Here is a 19,125-nt window from a genome sequence, read left to right as displayed (position 1 = left end):
GGGGTGGGCTAGGACAAGTGAGAGCAGGGTCCTGGAGAGGTGGCAGGGCGGGTAGGCAGGAGGGTGGAGGGGGTGTGGGAGGGAGGGGAGCCTTCTTGGAGAGGGGACATTTGAGCCGAGCGGAATTAGCTGGGTGAAGGTGAGGGCACAGAGGGGAGGGGACGGCCCACCATTTCTCTGCAGGATCTCCCCACGCCCCCTCCCCACCCAGGGCCCTCTGGACAAAATCCCCACTTGTACCCAAGGAAGGCCTTCTTAGTTTCGTTTCTTGCCACTCAGCTGCTGGGCACACCGCCCCCCAACTCCCACAGTTCCTGTAATGGACAGGACCCCTCTCCCCACCAGCCTCCCTGTTTCAAGGCCAACTTGGAGGGAGCGGCTCTGGGGAAGCATGGGGTTGCCGGATTCTGGACTCCAGTGTCTGCCGTAAGCGAGGGCCGGGTTCTACCTGATGATAATGGTGGACTGGGATCACTCTGGCCCTATTTCTTTGATTCTGTGAACAGCTCCTATCAAACCTTCTGACACCCAAGGCCGCCTTGGGTTCCTCCGGGCTCGGTCCCGAGGCTCAGGCCGGTTCCGCTAGTCTGGGTCCGCCCACCCCGCGGGCACTGGGACACGCGAAGACGCGTCCCTCCCAGGGTCGGGGGAGACGAGGGCTCCCGCGGAGGGCCAGCTGCGCTTGGGGAGACGCGCTTGGGGAGCCCTGCTGGGCTTGGGGGCCGCGGGTTCTGGCGCCGGCTCCTGGATTCGGACTTCCCAAAGTGAAGCGGGAGAGCGCAGCGAGCGTCCGTACACTGCCTGCCTCCCTCCCATTTCGACGGAGTCCCAGTAGGGCGCAGTCGGCCGTTACCGTCCCGCGGAGGCCGCCCGGGTTGGTCCCTGCGCGGCGGGTGGTAGCTGGGGCGTCCCTCACTGGAGGACGCCATCTTGCCGCTTGAAGGTTTCCCTTAGCAACCACATAGTCCTCCTCCACTGGCTCATTGGTCTCGAGGGGCGTGGCCTCGAGCTCAGTCTCTGGGCGATAACAATCTCTGGAGTGGAGCTGTCCGGACCCGGAGCCAGAGGATGCGATTGCGCTTGCGCATCACAGCGAATTTCCGCCGCGTACGTCCCTTCCGCCGCCTCTACCGCCTCGCCAACGGCCTGGGCGCCGCACCGGAAGCGGAAATTGTTGGAGCCTCTTGGCCCCGCCCCGGTGGCCATCTTGGAGGCCCGGGAGGCGGCGCCGCGCAGGACGGAGCGGAAGTGCTCGGCAGCCCCTTCCCGGACCCAGCCAAGCGCCGGCGCGGCCGCCACCCGCGTCCTCCTTCCCGCGGCGCTCGGGAGACCGCGCTCGGCCGCAGCGGACCGCGAGGTGCCGGCGGGCGAGGCGGGGCCGGGCGGGGGGCCCGGGGGCCTGGGGACCGAGCGCGGGGCAGGAGGCTGGGCCGGGCCCCCGGGGTCGCCGCGGTGACCGGTCCCCCGCCCTCCGCTCTCCGCGGGCGCGTCCTGGGAGGGGTCGGCTTCCCGGCCCGGGCCCGGGGGCCCTGGGTGTCCTCGCTCATCCAGGGCTGGCCTGCGCGATTTGGGGAGGAAGCGTCGCGATGAAGTTGGGTCGCTCGGGGTCGCTTCTTGGCGATTCTGCGGACGAAGATCACTAGCGCTTCGGGCTGACTCGCCCGACGGCGCCCCGCGCACCTGCCCAGAGCTGCCCTCCGGAAGCGTGCCCTGGCGCCTGGGCCTGGGAGTTTCCCGGGGCGCCTGCTTCTCAGTCGAGTTGGTCTTTCACTTCGTGAGGGGTGTGTAAGGCGGCTCCCCGTAGGTGAATCAAGGTCTCCAGATCCTGTGAGTGCAGGTCCAGGGTGGCCAGGGCAGGTGGAGACTGGAAGGTGGTCACGCTCAGGGGAGGGAGGAGCCACCCCCGGGGCCTTGCCGAGGGAGTCTTTGAGCTCTGGAAGGGCAGTATCAGCGGAGGGAACAGCATCAGAGGTTGAAAGTGTGTGAAATTACTGTGCTTGCGACCCGCAAGGAATGAGGGGAGGGGAGATGAAGGAAAAGTGGTGGGAGGCAAACTGATGACCCGTATGCCAGGCTGCTCCTGTGTGTGCGATTCTCTGAGGAGTGAGGACCACTCCAGAAGCAGGTGCAGCGATGGCTGGAGAACTAGGCATCTGGTGAGTTTTGCTACAACTCCGCAAGTGACGCTTGTGGTCTCTGCTTGGATTGGTTTGTCTTGGTTTCTAGTTGGTCTTCAAGTCACTGAGCCTGAAGCAGTTGAGCTTGGCAGACAGCTTACTGGCTGCTAGCTATGTGACAGGCCCGTGTAGGCGTAGGGCCCAGCAGTGGGCCAGACAAGGCTCCCCTCAAGGGGCTTGCATTCTAGTAGGAGGAAACAGAGAAGTACACTGGGAAGAAGTTAGAAATGCCTGTCACACAAAATAAGACAGGGTGATGTGACCTAAGGGGTCTGTGCCAGCTGGACAGTCACGGAGGGCCTCACTGAAGAGGCGGCCCTTTAACAGCAGAGGAAAGAGGACTGCCGGCAGACCAGCTGGTGCAAAGGGCACCCTGACCCAGGAACAAGTCTGACGTGTTTGAGGGAGGCCCGCCTGCTCCTTGCCTTGTCCTCAGGGCCAGGCCCCGAGCCGATGCTAACGCGGTGGCCACAGAGTCCCCGCCAGAGGCCTTGGAGAGGGTGCTGAGGTGCTGTGCCCCACTGCACAGACTGGAGTGGGTGTGCTGAGAGAGACTCGGGCCACTGCTAGATGGTGACAGAGCGGGGTTCTGTAGGCGGCCGTTTGGCTCCAAAGTTCATACTCCTGATGTTGTCAGTGATGGTGAGTCCATCTCAGGTGTGGGGCCACGCTTTAACGCACGTGCCGTCTGTCAGGCGGTTAGGAATCAGCCAACGTGTGCTTGGAAGGCCTTCCACACGTTCAGGTGGAAGAATGAGACGTGTGGGCAGCTGTTTCTGCTTAGGGCACGTTCTCTAAAGGAAGAGCCAAGTGTCTTCTCTCTAGCATTGCTCTCAATGCCTCCTTTTAAGTAAAACCACTTTAATGGGAAGCACTTTGGTCTTGAAGAAGTAAGATAAGGAGAAATTCCTAGGGAACTGTAGGGCTGAGGACACTGCTGATGTCGCTTTCTGTTGGTCAGGCTTTGGCCTACTGGTTGGGTGGCTGGCCCTCCTAGGTAACAGCTTCTAATTTAGCCCCTTTTAAGATACGGAATTCTCCCCAGTTGAATATAAAAACAAACTTCCCAAAAAGACAGGACCAGGAGCCACAGGTCACCTGTTCAGTTTGGTCGTGACTCCCATGAGAGCAAAGGGCATTTCTGGGTCTCCTTCTCGGCACTCAGCCCCTCTGCCCAGGGCTCCAGGAAGTGGTGGCGTGAAGTCATGGTTTCACTTGATAACACAAGTGTGGCGATGTGTGCGGTGGGACTGCTCAGGTTATTTTAATACCTGAGCTGTGTAGTTGACCCTGAGCTACACGGGTTTGGAGTACGTGGGCCCACTTACTGTGAATGTTCTTCCTGAAATACGCAGAGTGATCCTGGGATACAGAGGCTGACCGTAAAGTTGTACTTGGATTTTCGACTGCAGGGGCTGGTGCTCCTGGGTCACCTGTTCCGCTTGGGGCCAGGACCACGTTGTGAGCCTGCTAGCTTAGTGAGTGCACGCAGTGCGGACGTGCCCGGGAAGTGTGGGCAGGCGTGGTTCATGCTCCGGCCCTGCCATGAACAGGCCAGTTGATGGGGCAGCTCGGGCATCGTGAACTGCAGCTTTCTGTCCAAATGGGAAGGGCTGCCGTGCCTTTCAGACGAGCAGACTAAGGCCTTGCCGCTCGGGGGCTTTGGAAGCATAGTCAGAGCCAGAGTCCACTTCTGTTCCCCAGCCCTGCCGAGGTGCCGCGGCATGAGCTTGCTTGGCGTCTTCACCGGCTTAGGGGTGGCAAGTGACCGGGTCCCCCGGATCCTTCTTGTCCCATGGTCCAGCGGCGCCGTGAGGGGCTGGAGGCGTGAGGTCAGGCTGGGCTCCAGCCACCCACTGGCAGAGCTGCTGGACTTTGAGCGAGTGGCCTAAACTGTTTGAGGCCTGACCCTCTTTCATGAAACGGGGGTGACAGTGCCCTTCGCTTCACCTGGTGGCCTGGGTTCTTGGAAGCTAAGTCCTCACAGTGTCACACAGAGTCACACAGTGGCTGGAACGGGCAGGAGCAGATAGGATTACCTCCACACACAGATAAGGAACTGGGACAGGTTGGCTGATTACCTGAGATCACGTGTGACATGGCCTGTTCCTGGAGTGGGACCTGGTTTTGGGAGGAGCAGGAGGTGCCCAGCTGGCTGCCGGCACAGTGGAGAGCAGGCTGGTCGGGGATCGGGTGGCGCTGAGAGGAGAGAGGGGTACCAAGGGGGGCCCTGGGAGCGGCCGGAGGCGGTGCTGGGAGAGGCAGGTGCAGCGGTCCACGCAGTGGGCAAGCCCCAGGGAGGTGGACACAGAGTCGAATCCACAGGACTCCCTAGTCTGTGAGGGTGGCTCCTAGGGCCACTGGCAGAGGCGGGCATGCGCCTAGGGCCGCTGGTGCGCCGCCTGCCCTCCTGGCTCTCTGCCAGAGCGCGTTGCCTGCTTGCTTCTTTCCCCGGCCGACTTGCGGTGGACACGGACGGAAGCAGGGGCGGGGGTGCAGCATGAGCACTGAGCAGACCCGTGCAGTGGTGCTGGAAGAGGGTGAGGTGAGCAAACCCGTGGGCGCTCTTTGTTTAAAAGTCCGTATTCTATTTCCAGAATGTCCGAAGGTGACAGCGTGGGGGAGTCCGTCCATGGGAAGCCTTCCGTGGTGTACAGATTCTTCACGAGACTTGGACAGGTGGGTTTTTTGGGTGGCTGAATCGTGTAAACATTTGGCCCCGGGACACTGCCCGGGGCGTGCGTGTTGGCGGTCTCCACGGATAGGTCCCCAAGGATAGGGTCGCCTCCCTCGGTCTCATGTTCACTCTCAGAATCACCTCCTCCCACCGCCGGGAGCCTCCCGTGTCTCCTGCAGAGCGCACGCAGTGAGTGGTTCAGGCCTGGGGGCCCACGCAGCCTAGCTCACATCCTTGTTTTCTGCATCTTTGCCCAACAACCTTTAAAACGTGGAAGCCGTTCTCAGCTCCTGGGTGGCGCAGACTCGGCAGGTCCTGCTCTGCCCTTGATGTCGCCTCTCCCCGCCACCCACATCCACGTCGCCTCGGCCCGGGGGCGGGGGCGGGCCCACAGCCCCTCGCCCAGTCTGCGCTCGTGCTCAGCCAGACCAGGCTGCAGCGGCCCGCAGCGCTCCACACCGTGCGTGGGCTTCCGTCTTAGAGGAGGAAGTCTGACTTGGTGAAGAGGTGCACGTACCGATGTGTGGGTTCAGAACTGAGAGTGTACTGATTTTTAAAATTAAGAAATAGCACCTGGAAAACCTGATAATTATTGAAGCCAGGTCATGGCATGCGTGGGGCCACATGTTCTCTTTACTTTTATGAGAGGTTGAATTTCACAATTAAAGTTTCAGAATTAAAGTCAGAGCACACACATGTACACTAGTTACGTGTACACGGACACAGATACACACCCGCGCACGGACACACGCGTGTGCACGTGTGAAACTAAGCTCCACGCTGCTCTGGTCCCGCGGAGCTCGGGCGGCTGGGGCTGGGGGGTGGGCTTGGCCCCGAGAGCAGCGGGCGTTGGCGGAGTCCTGTGTGCAGGTGGCGGCTTGGCGGCTCCCCCTTGCCGTCCTCAGGCCAGTCCTCGCCGGGGCTGAAGTCAGGTCTCCCCGTGGTGACCCCTCCGGCCAGTGCTGTGGCACCACCTGCTGTGAGAGGTGCTCTGGTAATATTTTTGCTTAAGGGATGGAGCTGCCTCAGGAATTATTCCAGATAAAATTTGGATGAGTCGTAGTCACTGCTCTGTGTTGGTGACTTGGAGCCTGAAGCAGAGAGCGCGGGGGGTGCACTGCGGGAGGCGCGGCGGGCTCCATGACGCGCGGGAACTCTCCTTCCTCCAGATCTATCAGTCCTGGCTGGACAAGTCCACGCCTCACACGGCCCTGCGGTGGGTGGTGACGCTGGGCCTGAGCTTCGTCTACATGGTTCGAGTTTACCTGTTGCAGGTGAGTGTGGCCGCGGTGGGGGGGCCGCTGTCTTTGCCCCGCTCTGCGCTCAGGGTTTGTGTTGCAGGAAGTGCTCTCTACCGATCACTTTCCGGCTGAGCACTGAACGTAAGGGAAGTGTCGGTGCCCGTCCTTCACACTGGGATTGTTCACACTTCGCCCGGGGTTCCTCACGCTCTGGTGCTGGGGCTCCCAGGGCCGTCTCCGGGTCAGCCTAGGGCCCGGCGAGATGGGTGGCGCCCTCTGGCGTCCCAGTCTGCACAGCGGACCCTGTGGCATCCCCAGCCCGGCCTAGGGACTCTGGGGGCTGGAGACTCGTGGGTCGGCTCATCACGCCTGGGTGCCGGGAGCCGTGCTGGTGCCCGAGGAAGGCCAGGTTTAGTGCTGGTGGTGGTGCCGGAGGGCCTCCTCCCTGAGCCCTTGGTGACCACCTGGGTTCCAGGTGGGATCTCTCCGCAGGCCCGGAGAGGAGGTCAGCCAGCGTTGCCTCGTGTCCAGAGGACGGCAGGTTGAGGCCTTGTCCAGAGCTTTCTCTCTCCTGGGGCTGGGAAAGACTTCTGGTCACGGAAAGAGACCCTGCCCCCCTGGTACCCCCAGGATTGAGGAGGTTGTGGGCACCTGGACGGAGACTTCGTTTACTGGGTGCTGTGCTTGTCTGGTACCGTGGGAAATTCCTGCCTAGACTAAACGTAGGAACCTGTTCCGGGCGCTCTTACCTGTGCGCGTGTTCTGAAGAGGCCTGACCCTGGTTCCCCTCGAAGGCCGGGGACGTGGTCTGTTTGGGCGTCTGCAATTAATGTTAAATTTTCTGTGATTGGTTTCAGATTAAAAAAAAAATTTGGACCGTGGTCCGTTCTCTGATGGGAAGAATGACCTAGAAATCTTGATCTGGGGAACTCGGGAGGGGGCAGAGATGCCTCCCACACAGGTTGGGTCCCTGTGTGGCAAACTGAGTTTATAACCGACTGGGCCTCCCTCCAGCCCTGTGAGTTGGAGCTGTGTGAACGTGGAACTGGTAACTTCTGTCAGCTGGTTCTCAGTTGTCTGACCTGGAAACATTTAAAGCAGGAAGATCCCATCCTGTTTGCAGGAAAATTTTTAGGCTCTTAAAATGGATAAGGCGGGAGGAGGGCATAGCTTGGTGGGAGAGCATGTGCGTAGATGCACGGGGTCCTGGTTCCATCCCTGGTGCTTCCGTTAAAAGAAGACTCACTGGCCGTCAGTGGAATAGGTCAGGCCGTGCGGCCGGGTCTGTCGGGGCGCTGGCTGCTGTGTGGGCGGCGGGCGTGCAGGCACGTCCCTTCTTTGTCCCCTGAGGAAGGTTTGCCCCCACAGCGCTTCTGACCTTGCCTGGCTTCCCTGATTTCTCGATTCTGGATTTCTTCCGGGCAGAGGTTATTAGCAGTCCTGACAGTGGCGGCGGCGGTGTGCGTCGCCCCCGGGAGTCTGGGCCAGCGTGTCTTGAGGACGGTTCAGGCCCTGTCGGGTTGGGTCAGCTGTTGGCCTTGGGCAGAGCTTGTGACCTGGCGTGTGCAGCAGTGTCCTCTGTGTCCAGCCATGCCTGTCCTCACGCAGGAGTCCCTGGTGCAGCTCGGGCGGTGGCTTTGAGAAACGCCTCCTTTCCACTGCGTTCCCGGCGGGAGGTGCTGGTGGCTGTAGGTACTGGGTGCATCTGATGGGTGTTTGGAGGCACTTGCTGTTTGGACCCTGGCTTGTCCACTCTTAAGACCCACTGCACAGTTTGAGGGAAGCTGTCACCTGGGACGTTTGCTGTCCTTCCCTCACTTGTGACCCCCGTGCTTCAGGTTCTGTCCAGACCAGGGGCCCCTCCAGGGTGGTGTCACTGACTGCGTCCGCTTCTCTTCCAGGGTTGGTACATCGTGACCTACGCCCTGGGGATCTACCATCTCAACCTCTTCATAGCCTTCCTTTCTCCAAAAGTGGACCCTTCCTTGATGGAAGACTCAGGTAGAGACCGTCTGTTCTGCCGTTTGGGGAAGTCTGATTGTATACTTCACAGGGTTGCTCCATTTTCTTTAGAAACATTTGAAATCCAAACTTCTGAGACTGTCCTCTGGGTGTTTAACACGGACCTATAGCCTCTGTGATTGCGGTACTTTGTGGAAGGGCTCGTTAACCCCCGACCGGTCATGAGGGGCCGGCGCTCCTTCAGCCACCCTGTGGTGACAGGGAGCTGAGGCAGGCGGGGCCCTGTGCCCTGTACGCGAGCCGATGTGGGCCGGGACCCCTCCATCGTGGTCACGCTTACCAGCCAGGCCCCCTTCTCCCAAAACCAGGCTCTGAGGGCGGCTCCCTGTGGCTGACGGAGGCCCCGGCAACTGACCCACGGTCGGGCACCGCTGACGGTGGCGCTCTCTGGTTTCCCAGGATGATGTGTTGAATGTTCTTGGCTCCCACTGCTCCTGGCCTACCTGGGCCACACCTGCCAGGCCAGCCTGGGGTGGGGCGGGGGCGGGGCACAAACGTGGTGAGTCAGTCATTCCACACATCCTGCCGCAGGAGAACCTGACACGGCTCCCTGCCCGCAGCGCCCTCCCGGGTGTGGCAGGGAGACACTTTACGAGCCTGGACGTTTTCTCCAGACTGTTCAAATTGTGACCAGAGCCTGTGACTTTTCTCTGTACGGTATTTAATGAACGTTAAAGGAAACAACCCTTTGATCTATGCTGCCATTTGGGGGTATTGGAAAATCAGAGGCCCCTCTGTAGACCTCAGTTTCTCCATGCGTGATGCGGGAGGCACCTTCCCGCGGGGGTGGGGCGGGGGTGCCCTCCCGAGCCCAGCCCCCGGGAGCAGGTGCTCGCGGCTCCCACGTCTTCTCTTGCGAGCTGTGGCCGTTGCTCCTTCCTTGTACTTTAACATATTTTCATGTCACACAGTTGACGTGTTCCTGAAAATTGGCGTGTGGTTAATTTTTACGCAGTCACTTAGAGTGTATACGAGATCTTCCTAGAAAGAAGTTCTAACACAAACCTTCCCAGCAATGAGTCGATTTCTAAGGTGGCTGAACAGCCTCATTGTATCTTTGGTTACGTGATGTAAATTTGTATTTTGCGTATCAGGCCTGCTAGTTCAGAAGCTCTAGGGAAACTTAAAAGTGCAGTGTTGGAAATAAAAAGATGGGAGACCTGCGCCACCTCTGATGGACATTCTGCCTTTCAGACGACGGCCCCTCGTTACCGACCAAACAGAGCGAGGAGTTCCGGCCCTTCATCCGGAGGCTCCCGGAGTTCAAGTTCTGGTGAGTGCCTCCCGTGGGTGGTCGGGGACGAGGCTCGTGGTCCCCGAGAGCAGAGGCTGTGTCCTGGTGAGCCAGCAGCTTCAACTCCTCAGAGAAGCGAGCTTTGTGTTTCCTTGTTCTGAAGATCACTCACCCACAGTGTGAGTGCTTGCCCAGCTGGGCGTGGAGGTGGGTCGTGGGGGCCTCTGTCCGAGAGCCCACTGCCCGGCGGCTTCTTGGATGCCAGTTAACACCAGAGCTCTTTGAAGCCACATGGAAGAGGCTGCTTCTGGGGCGGGGGTCCTGGTTCTCGGAAGATTCCGGCCTCAGGAGGGACAGGCTGCACAGCCAGTCTGGCCTGTGTGCTGCTCCGCACACGGCGGGCCCTCTGGGGGCTCCTCGGCGCGTCCATGTGCGGTGAGTGGGAGACGCCAAACTCGAGGGCTCCCGGAGGCCGGGCGCGAAGTGGGCAAGGTCGGGTCCTGCCAGCCCCCCGAGGAGGCGGGCCTCTATGCTCCAGGAAAGGGAGAGCTGAGGGGATTGTAAACAGGGCCTGAGTGGATGGAGGGAGCCAGGGCGGCCCTGCGGCCCGGCTGCCTGGTTCTCAGGACACTGTGCAGCCTCCGGCGAGTGTGGGGCCCGAGCGAGGCTGGGACGGGTTATTCCGGATGGGGGCCCAGCAGCACTCGGGCCTCCATGCCGTCTCCCAGCCGCCTGTCTGAACAGCCTTGGCGCCCCCACTGGTGTTTTCTGCTTTGTGTAATTTCAGCAGAAAATGTCGAGCTTCCAAGCGAGTAAGAACGGTGTTTGTGGTTCCACGTGTGGTGCATTACACATACTGCCCGCAGTGCCCACCCCGCCTGAGTGGGGGCGCACACCCTCCACGGGGCCCCAGGCAGCTGGCGCCCGGTGTCGGCAGCACCGCTGACCTTGTCTTCTTCCGTTAAGGCACGCGGCGACCAAGGGCATCCTTGTGGCCATGGTTTGCACCTTCTTCGAGGCGTTCAACGTGCCAGTGTTCTGGCCCATCCTGGTCATGTATTTCATCATGCTTTTCTGTATCACGATGAAGAGGCAGATAAAGGTAAAAACCAAGGTGCTTCTGCACCAGGAGATGGCAGTTGCTGCCCAGTTACCGGTAGCACTTCGAGGAGAGCCACGCTCAGGCCTGTGAGCCGGGAGGGTCGCGTGGACCCTGCTGTCTGCGGGTCCGTGACAGGGTGGGGCCCGCTTCCCACCAGCACCACTGTCCAGGCGTCCAGCGAACAGGCTCTCAGCACAGCTCTCTGGGAGTGGGGCAGGCAAGGCCGTGGGTCTCGCCTGAGGGTCTGACTTGTGTCCTGGGGGCTAGTCAGGGCCCAGGATCTCCCGGATGATGACGGCATGTTATGTCAACATCACCCTAGTATGGGCCTGGGCAGACGGGACAGCCCAGCTTCGTCCCATCCCCACCTCCACCCACCAGGCAGCAGGGGCTTGGGTGCCTTCTTCCTGGACACGGTGGTCACGGAACCTGCCCCCCTCCCCGGGACTCCCAGTGGCGCCATGGAAGGGTTTTCCGTGTCCCCGGGGCACTGGGGGCTTCTGCTGCAGCCCCGCTTCCGTGCCTGGTACACAGAGAAGCCGGGCTGCAGGTTTGGACGAGGCGGTTCATTGGGCATCTGTGCTGAAATGTCTGTCTGTCCCCAGCACATGATCAAGTACCGGTACATCCCGTTCACGCACGGCAAGAGGACGTACAAGGGGAAGGAGGACGTGGGCAAGGCCTTCGCCAGCTAGACGCCAGCCCTGCTGCGGCCCTGGGCGGTCCCCGGCGCCGTCACCACGCCTTTCTTCACATAAAGTAGTTGATTACAAGGGAGTCATTTTCTTTTTAAAAAGGAGCTTCGATTATTTGTAACTGAAATATCAGGTTCTTGAAGAAACTGGCATTTAAACCGAATTGCATTGATTTATTTTTCAGTGCCGGTCAGGTGTTGAGGACGGAATTTTAGTAACACGCGGGCTGGGCGGGCTTGGGGAGGGTGGGCGGGCACTGTCCGCTAGGGAGGAACCGAGACGCGCCCAGCCGCCACCTCCAAGGACGCCCGCCTGCGGCTCCGGCCCCATGGCCCTAGTGGAGGACCTCCCCCGACTCCCACGTGTGTGAAGGAGCTTCCCGTTTGAAAGGTGATTTTCAAGTAACTCCGGGTTCTGATGCCAGTTTCCGTCTCATCTCACGGAGATGTCAGGTTGGCCTCCCTCACGGTGACTCAAAACTCTGTTTTTACCTACCATGATTGCTTTTGAGGGCCTGAAACTATAAATATATATTATATTTTAATTGTTTGAGATTATTTTGACACTTTTCTTTGATACATGAAAAGTTGTTTTGTTCATTTAAACCTGTTCTCATGCAGCAGCCCCTTTTCAGAAACAACTGGTAAGTGACCAGTTTTGTGGGTTTTAACACATGGCTTCTCACTTCCTGCGGGAGACACGGCCCTGACCTGCATGTCAGCTTTTCTGATGTGGTAAAAACAAATACACGTAAACGTTTTACTAAGTGACTTTTAAGTGCCAACTTTTATTAAAGACAGTGTCCCCGCTCTCTTGTACTCTTGAATAAACACTCCAGCTCCCTGCGCCTGGGCAGCTCTGGCGGGAGAGGCACGGCCGCCCCAAAGGCAAGCCGTCCCTGCTGCGGGCGGCAGGACAGACGGCCGGCAGGGGCCCGCCCCATGGCCCAGCGCCGACCGGCACACCGGTGCGTTTCCTGCTGGGCCTCGGGTCTCCGGGCGGTTCCGCTGTCCTGTTCACGCACCAAATGTCCACTGCCCGCGTTTTTCCCTCCAGGTTCCAATACCTGTGGTTGGACTCCTTGCTTTTCAGAGGCCACGTTAAGGCCTTTTGTGCCTGACCCTGAATTTTGACCTTCGTGTGTGAATGGGGCTCCAAACCAGTGCTCGTCACCACACTGCAGCACTTGGTGTTCAAACTAGACTTCCTTCCCCCCCCGTTTTTTAATACTGTTTTCCTAGTAAATAGACCTACGATGAGCACTTGGTGAGAGTGTAAGGAAGGGGTTTCGGGAACTGTGGACCCCAACCCTGGCTAGGCTCCCCGACTGGAGCCAGAGCAGGGCTGCTGCTCTGTTCACAGCCCAGCCTCTGGGCGCTGACCTCTGTTAGCTGAGGCCTGCCGCGCAATGTTCCTGTGCCGCAGAGTCCGTGAAGTCAGAGAGAAGCGGCCGCAGGGTCCTAGGCTGGAAGCTGTGCTGCCCCGCCCCCGGGCCTGGCGAGCCTCCCCGCCAGCCTCCACCAAGTCAGCTCGCCCTCACGGCGTTCCTAACACACCAGCGCGACTGGAAGCGGTGTTTTGAGGATGCCTATGGCAAAGTCCAGCCTTGGGCACGAGTTATGTAGGTTTTAAAACCTGGAAATAAAACGGTGGCAGAAAGTGGGCTGGGCACAGTGGGGATGTGTGTAGGCAGCCGGCCTGCACCCTGCTGCGATGGGCAGCCTCCACTCGTGCTGGCTGGGCCCACCAGGTGCTCCAAGCAGGAGGTGGTCGTGCTGGGAGGCCAGGATGCACGCTTCCATCTTCTAAAATGTGAAGCCAACTTGACGCGCTAGAAGGTGCGCGCCAGACATGTCAGGTGGCAGCGACGGCTTCTTGCTTTCTGCCCCGAGAACGGCCGTGTCTGGGCCGCCCCATGGCTCCATGACAGGGATGAGGCTTGTGGGCCGTCTGGGCTGCAGGCCTGAGCACAGCCCGGCAAGCAGACTACTGGTTCTCTGCTCCTGGTCGGCGCTGGCCACGCGGCCACGTCTCACCGTGTGGCTGGTGTTGGACCTTCCCGTGTCAGTGGGCGGTCGGGGGGAGGAAGTTCTGGAGGAGTGCTGGGAGGTGCAGGGAGGGCTGACGGCGCTGAAGGCTCAACCATGCACGGCCAGGTCCAGTGCTCTCCTGAGCTGCTGCTACAGCGTCTTTCGTGACAGTAACAAACGGGGATATCATGGTTTCTGTGCAAGTAAAGTTAACCTTGAGAGTAAGTTCTTCCCCTGATGTCGGAAGGCCTCCTGGGCTCCTCCAGCCTCCGTCGGGTCAGCGGTAGTGCCGCAGGTAGACGAGCTTCTGCGGAAGGAACCTCTCCCTGCAGAGGGGACACTCCGTCTGCGGGGGAGGAGGAGGGTCACAGGCTGGACCAGGACAGCCCCCGGCCCCCCGCTGGCATTCCCAGTACCATGTGGGATGTACCCACGTCTCGTCTCTATAGGTGAAGGGAAAAAGTGTTTTCTGAGGCCTTAACCCCGGGCGGTCAGGCGCAGAGCAGGGACAGTGCCCGGCTGAGACGACAGCCAGTCCACAAGGTGACTCGGGAAGGGTGAGGACACTTGGCCGCAGGATGACTGTGGCTGCCCCAAGCTTCCTGGGAGTGCATGCCTGTGTCTGCGGTCCCGTCTCAGGACGCCAGCGGTTCTGCCCCTCAGGACTGGGTCCCTCTCGCCCCTGGAAGTCAGCCCGTTGCCTGCCAGGCACTCCACGTGGGGCCAGCACTTCAGGGAGGCAGCGCTTGTGCCCCTAGGAGACTCCCACAGAGCGACTGGGACCCCGAGCCCCAGAGGCTGAGGAAAGCTCCCAGGCAGCACGTGGACGGAGCAGGGTATCGTACACTAGGCGGGCGCAGCCTTGGCCCTCACGAAGGGGCTGGGCGGAGGTGTGTGGGGGGGGGCAGGAAAAGGCCTCCTCCCTAGAGTCAGCACACAAGTAAGAAAGAGGGGCACGGGGTCCTCCATTCTGGCCCCCTGGCTCGGTGGACCCCACACCTGAGCTCTCAAGGCCGAGCAGCTGGCTCTCACTCTGAGGGCAGGGGTGGCCGGAGCCTTTCAGGAGCGGGGCCACCCCAGACTCCAGGTGTGGCCCCACGAGCAGTTCAGCAGGGCCTTTAGAGACGCGCCGCCCCTCCAGCCCACACAGGAGCTTTGAGGGGCAGGCTCCCGAGTCCTCAGCGCCCTGGGTGGTCTGCACGCCTGGGCTCTGGGCCACCCACCTTGGTGTCGCACCACTGCATGATGCATTCCCAGCAGAACAGGTGGCCACAGGGGGTGGCTGTTGAGTGCCTGCGCTCCTCCAAGCATAGGGTGCACAGGGAGTTTCTGGAAACCACTCTCTCTTCTACGTGGCTCCTGGTGGGAGAAGGGGTAACAGGACAGAACTGAGCCTCCGAGTCCTTCCCTGAGCCCGAGGGCCACAAGGCTGAGCCCCCCCTTGGCGCCGGCCCCACGCACCTGCGCTGAGACAGGCTGCGGTGTGGCTTCCACTCCCGCCGGGCGCGCTGCCTCTGCCGGAAGCCGTAGAGCTGCAGGCCCACGGACAGCGCCAGGTGTAGCAGGGATACGAGCCCCAGCAGCCTGTAGCTGGCGCGAGCCCTCGAGTCCTCTGCAGGCAGGCGGCGGACACGGAGCTGTCAGGGCCCCGGACAGATGGTCACATGATCAGTTGGCACAAGGCAGCAAGCAGCCAGGGGGCCAGGCCTCCCCTGGTGAGTGAAACCAAAGCCTGTCCTTCAGTGCCAGGGGACAGTGAGCCCTGGGCCTCTGGCTGAGTTGGGGGCAGGACCGCCTTGCAGGCTCTAAGCACTGAATGGTGGCCAGGGCCCTGTTCCCGGTGGGAGCCAAGCATTGAGCGAGGAAGACAGCCACAAAGCTTGGAGTCTGCAGGTGAGGACTTCTGGGAGTTGAGGGGCCGGCCAGGGGCCTGGGCCTCAGAGAGGCTGGCAGAGAAGGCTGCAGAGGAGAGCAGACCCTGCCCCCAGGCCCGCAACTCCTGGCCACACCCATGAAGGGGAAGTAGCTTGCTTTCTACTTCCGTTTCCATTCTCTCAGCTGGGAATGGAGACAGTTGAGTCAGCCAGACGGGCCAGAGTTGGAGCCCAGAGGCAGGGCCCTGGGTGCCCGTGTAGGAAGAGCCCTGGGGTAGCCCCCCGATGCCCTGAGTGGGTGGAGCCCCCATGTCTCCAGGCTCCTTCGCGGCAGCAGCAGCTCAGCAAACACTAAACACTGCGCGAGGGCGGTGAGGCTGGGCTGGGCTGAGCAGAGGGAGGTGCAGGTGCCTGGGCTGCGCTACCAAGAGAGGCCTGGAGGGGGTGGGGGCGGAGAGCCTGGAGACCCTCGGGGAGGCAGGGGGCCTGAGGCAAACCCTTCTGGGTGAATCTGGAAGCAAGGGCATCACTGAGACCCAGGAGGGGAGGCGGCGTGCCAGCCGTCCATCGAGGTGGCGGGGGGAGACGGTGGTGGGAGGAGACTAGCAGAGTGCTGCAGGAAAAGGGCCCCACGTGGTCACCGCAGGGTCACCACCAGGGTGACATCCCTACACCTGGCCTCCCGCCCTCCATGCGGACAAGCCAGAGCTGAGCAGGTCCAGGTGACCCCTGCGACTTACGTAGGTGATGCCTGTGAATCTCTTGGCCACGTGGTAGAAGGCACCATGGATGTAGAACCAGGCGACGTGGAGCCGCTGGAGGCACCCGAGGCCCTGCCTGAGTAGGGACACAGCCCGCAGGAGCACCCGCTGCTGCTGCTCCGTCAGGGTGGTGACGTGCTGGTGCAGCCAGCGCCGTGCCCCCCATGGGCTGCGCACATTGGGTGCCAAGCTGCCCTGCAAGGGCCGCGTGCCATCACTGTCGGCCTGCAGCTCATGCTCCAGGTGGAGCAGGGCCTTGTCCAGCAGGTACGGCAGGACGGTGTGCAGCGCAACCAGGACCCCGCGGCGCAGCCTGGAGGGCACCCGGCTCTGGGACAGGTCCACCTGGATGATGCCCACGTACTCCTCCCCGAGGGTCTGATAGCCTGTGGGGAGGGGGGGCCCACGTGAGAGACAGGCAGGGACGTGCCAGCAATTTCCTCCTCTCTGCTGGATCCCTACCTTTCCTCTAAAGGATGACACTCCACCAGGGCCCCGCCGCCCGTGCCCTGTGACACGGCTCGGTGCTGAGACCCCTCTCGGGCTATGGGTTCAGCCACAGATAAATGGTCCCAATGGCACCCTGGGCAAAGTATCCAGGGACACAAAAAGAATGAGGGGGACACAGACAAGACAGGAACTCAGAGCTTTCAGAGGCCCGGCCAGGGCTCAGGGCCTGGGGAAGGGGCTCAGGGGCCCCTCCTTCCCTGAGGCTGCATCCAGGCCAGTCTAGGGACACTGGGAAGCACTGCAGAAGACCCTCACTCTGCTGGCAGCCCCTTCCCCTGTCCTCTGGGCCCCTCAGTCCCAGGGTCCCACCAGGGGCTGCAACCTGCAAGTGTGGTGAGACCAAAGTAGGCGACATCTGACAGCAGCTCAATCTCCTTCCTCCACTCCAGCCACTTCTTTGCACCTGAGCAGAGAAACAGCATTATTCCTGACAGGCTGGGGGTGAGGCTCGTGCAGTGGTAAGAATTAGGAACGACCCTCCCTCGTGCTCCCAAGGCCCAGCCCAGACATCCCTGCACGAGGCGGAGACTCCTCTTCTCTCTACCCTGGCCTCCCATGCTGTCCACTCTGCTCCATCTCCATCTGCCTCGCCCGGGCCACTGAGTGTCCTGAGACCTGCCCACCTGCAGCCACCCCCGCTCCAGGACCCATCCGGGTAACCGTTCTAGAGCCCAGAAAGGCCACAGAGACAGTGTAGTCCAGTGACCAGAAGCACGAGACCACCCATCAGCATAAATCCCAGCCCCACACTGCTGGTTGTGACCTCAAGCAAGTTACAAGGTGTCTCTGGAGTCCCCGTTTCCCTGTGTGTAGGAGGAGAACTACAAGTCCTACTCGCAGGGATGTTCTGAGAAAATGCGTTAACGGCCCAAAGCACGGAGAACAGCGTCTGGCACAGAGTGTAAGTCAGAGTGTCGGCAGAACAATACACAGGCCATTTACTCTGGTCGTTGTCCCTCTCCTGCTCAGAGCCTGCTGACGGCCACTATGCCCCGAATTTCTGCTCGCTCCGAACAGGAGCCCGGCTGTGGTCCGGAATCTGCCCCACGCTCCTGCCCCTCCGCTGGGCTCCACCGCCGCAGCTCCAATGAAGTTCCCTCGTGTCCTCAGCGCCGTGGACTCTTTCACACCTGGTGCATGGCCCCAACCCGCGCCCCCGGCAGCCGGGGGACAACGCCCGGAGCGCTCGCTTCTTCCTGATTCAGCTCAGGCCTCGGCGGGGCGGCCGCGCCGAGCAGGCGGGTCTGGGGCTCGTCCGCCCGCCTCGCGCCCCAGGCCGGCGCCCAGGACCCCCCGCACGGCCCCCGGGGCGGGCCTCACCCGCCAGGCTGTGCAGGGCGCCGCCCGCCGCGCTCCGCAGCCCGCCGCGGTAGTAGTCATCCTTCTGCGCCGCGCGAACCACCTCCGGGGGGCCGGCGGCCGCGGGGGCCATGGCGCCGGGGTCCAGGGCGGCCGCACCCACGGGACGGCGCCTGATGACGGAGCCGGGCTTGGCGTGCGGCGCGGACCTCGTGCGTCATGGCGCGCGGGGCGGGGCGGGTCCGGGAGGGCGGGGCGGGGGCGGGGGGCGGGCCCGGGAGGGCGGGGCGGGGGCGGGGCCTGGGCCGGACTGAGTCGGGCCCGCGCTGTCTCGCGCGGGGCCGTGTTAAATGGGGTCCGTGCAGAGATCCGTGCGGGCTGACGCGGCCTTGAGGGGCAAGCGCAGAGCGGGAGGGGGAGGGTGAACGCGGGGCGGCGCGGGATGGCGAGCGGCTCCTGGGATAGCCCCCAAGTCCTGAGAGGGGCGTCAGAGCCAGAGGAGGTGCCGATCCCCCGTTGCGGGATGCTCGCTCGCCCCCTGCGGCCGGAAGTCAAAAGGGGGCCCCCTTGGTGGGGCGCTGGCACCCCCTGCAGGCCCATGGAAGGTGCTCTGGGGCCCGGGACAGAACGAGGAGTGCAGATTTTGGAACCTGGATATTTACGCTGGTGACCGCTCAGGCCCTACAAGTGCAGACCCCTGACCCCTCCCAGCTTCTCTGCTCAGGGGATGGACAGAGAGAGGTCTGGGAGGCCACACACTGTAGGGGACAGAGCTAGGAGAGCCGGGCGTCCAGGCACAAGCCACAGCTGGACTAGAGCTTGGGGGAAGGTCCCTGAGAGGGTCCTGGGGGAGGGCAGTGGGAGGAGGCATTGGACGTGTCCTGAGGGCTCAGGGCCTGGAGCAGATCATAGCATCTGCATCTGTGCCCCATTGGGTAGGGGGCACCCCCAGACTGACCAGAGGGATCCCAGCCTAGGAGAAGGGCCCTTTCCAGGGGCACTAAGGGAGCCATGGGACTAGGCAAGAGAGAAAGAAGCCAGGTGAGCTGGGGGGGGCAGCCTCTGAGGCCCCACTGACCCTGGTGGGAGGGCCTGGTTGAGACAGGCTGCAGCTCTTGGCCTCACTTCCGCTCTCACAGCTCCGTGACACGGAGCCAGGCCCTGGGGACAGGCTCAGAGTTCCTCGGGGCTCCACCAGCTGCGGGCAGGCCCCTCTTGGAGGGACAGGGCAGGACCTGGGTGGTCCCCCAGCCCCTCCTGCTGCTGAAGCCCCTGTGCCCCTTTGGAGTGCACCCCTGACTGTGTACCCCGTTTTCTGGATGCAGAGGCCACCCACTGCTTTGGTTTTCGGCCTGGGGTGGACCCTTGGGTGAGGGCCAGGTGGAGACAGGCCTTCACCAGCTTCTGGCCAGCTCTCATGTAACAGGCTGAAACGCAGAAGCCTTCCTGGCCCCGGGTGGTGCCCTGGCCTGTGGGTGGGCACAGCCAGACGCTGTGCCCACC

General features: G+C 61.8%; 3 protein-coding genes across 10 annotated transcripts in view; 1 reads left to right on the top strand and 2 right to left on the bottom strand.

Annotated features, from left to right (window-relative positions):
* The window catches only part of MORN1 (MORN repeat containing 1), a 52,189-nt gene extending 50,967 nt beyond the window's left edge, over nt 1–1,222 (bottom strand). The window contains exon 1 of one of the 5 annotated variants that reach the window (XM_072975574.1): nt 797–1,222. In XM_072975574.1, coding sequence (XP_072831675.1) covers nt 797–929 — 133 coding nt within the window. In that variant the 5' untranslated portion in view covers nt 930–1,222. The remainder of the gene's footprint in view (nt 1–796) is intronic. The other 4 variants (XM_072975573.1, XM_072975575.1, XM_072975576.1 and 1 more) reach the window with 4 other exon arrangements.
* On the top strand, nt 1,195–11,700 carry RER1 (retention in endoplasmic reticulum sorting receptor 1). Of its 3 annotated transcripts, none has more exons than XM_072975579.1 (7): nt 1,195–1,357; nt 4,775–4,856; nt 6,024–6,128; nt 7,997–8,096; nt 9,312–9,390; nt 10,318–10,453; nt 11,059–11,700. In XM_072975579.1, exons 2-7 carry the CDS (start codon nt 4,776–4,778, stop codon nt 11,146–11,148), a joined length of 591 nt encoding a protein of 196 aa, XP_072831680.1. In that variant the 5' UTR covers nt 1,195–1,357; nt 4,775; the 3' UTR covers nt 11,149–11,700. The 3 variants fall into 3 exon arrangements, with proteins under 3 accessions (XP_072831680.1, XP_031529279.1, XP_015093850.1); XM_031673419.2 differs by lacking the exon at nt 1,195–1,357 and adding an exon at nt 1,418–1,827; XM_015238364.3 differs by lacking the exon at nt 1,195–1,357 and adding an exon at nt 2,133–2,156.
* A 215-nt stretch (nt 11,701–11,915) lies between these two features.
* PEX10 (peroxisomal biogenesis factor 10) lies at nt 11,916–17,812 on the bottom strand. Of its 2 annotated transcripts, XM_072975578.1 has the most exons (6): nt 17,644–17,812; nt 16,646–16,726; nt 15,793–16,199; nt 14,640–14,815; nt 14,402–14,537; nt 11,916–13,524 (listed from the first exon to the last, which is right to left on the bottom strand). In XM_072975578.1, exons 1-6 carry the CDS (start codon nt 17,753–17,755, stop codon nt 13,456–13,458), a joined length of 981 nt encoding a protein of 326 aa, XP_072831679.1. In that variant the 5' UTR covers nt 17,756–17,812; the 3' UTR covers nt 11,916–13,455. The 2 variants fall into 2 exon arrangements, with proteins under 2 accessions (XP_072831679.1, XP_015093840.2); XM_015238354.3 differs by lacking the exon at nt 17,644–17,812 and having other exon boundaries at nt 16,646–17,249.
* Nucleotides 17,813–19,125: the final 1,313 nt, after the last annotated feature.

Source organism: Vicugna pacos, chromosome 13, assembly GCF_048564905.1.
Source record: "Vicugna pacos chromosome 13, VicPac4, whole genome shotgun sequence".
NCBI lineage: Eukaryota > Metazoa > Chordata > Mammalia > Artiodactyla > Camelidae > Vicugna > Vicugna pacos.
Note: the sequence above shows the minus strand (reverse complement) of the source record. Positions and strands in the feature narration are given on the sequence as shown.

Bases quoted from the DNA above. Each gene is read 5' to 3' on its own strand.
- RER1 (XM_072975579.1), top strand. From the start codon at position 4,776: ATGTCCGAAGGTGACAGCGTGGGGGAGTCCGTCCATGGGAAGCCTTCC. The intron at 4,857-6,023 runs GTGGGTTTTTTG...TCCTTCCTCCAG, and splicing joins TCTTCACGAGACTTGGACAG to ATCTATCAGTCCTGGCTGGA. The intron at 9,391-10,317 runs GTGAGTGCCTCC...TCTTCCGTTAAG, and splicing joins CTCCCGGAGTTCAAGTTCTG to GCACGCGGCGACCAAGGGCA.
- PEX10 (XM_015238354.3), bottom strand. From the start codon at position 16,880: ATGGGAGGCCAGGGTAGAGAGAAGAGGAGTCTCCGCCTCGTGCAGGGA. The intron at 16,200-16,645 runs GTTGCAGCCCCT...CCCTCCCCACAG, and splicing joins TGGTCTCACCACACTTGCAG to GCTATCAGACCCTCGGGGAG. The intron at 14,538-14,639 runs GTGCGTGGGGCC...TTCTCCCACCAG, and splicing joins CGCAGCCTGTCTCAGCGCAG to GAGCCACGTAGAAGAGAGAG.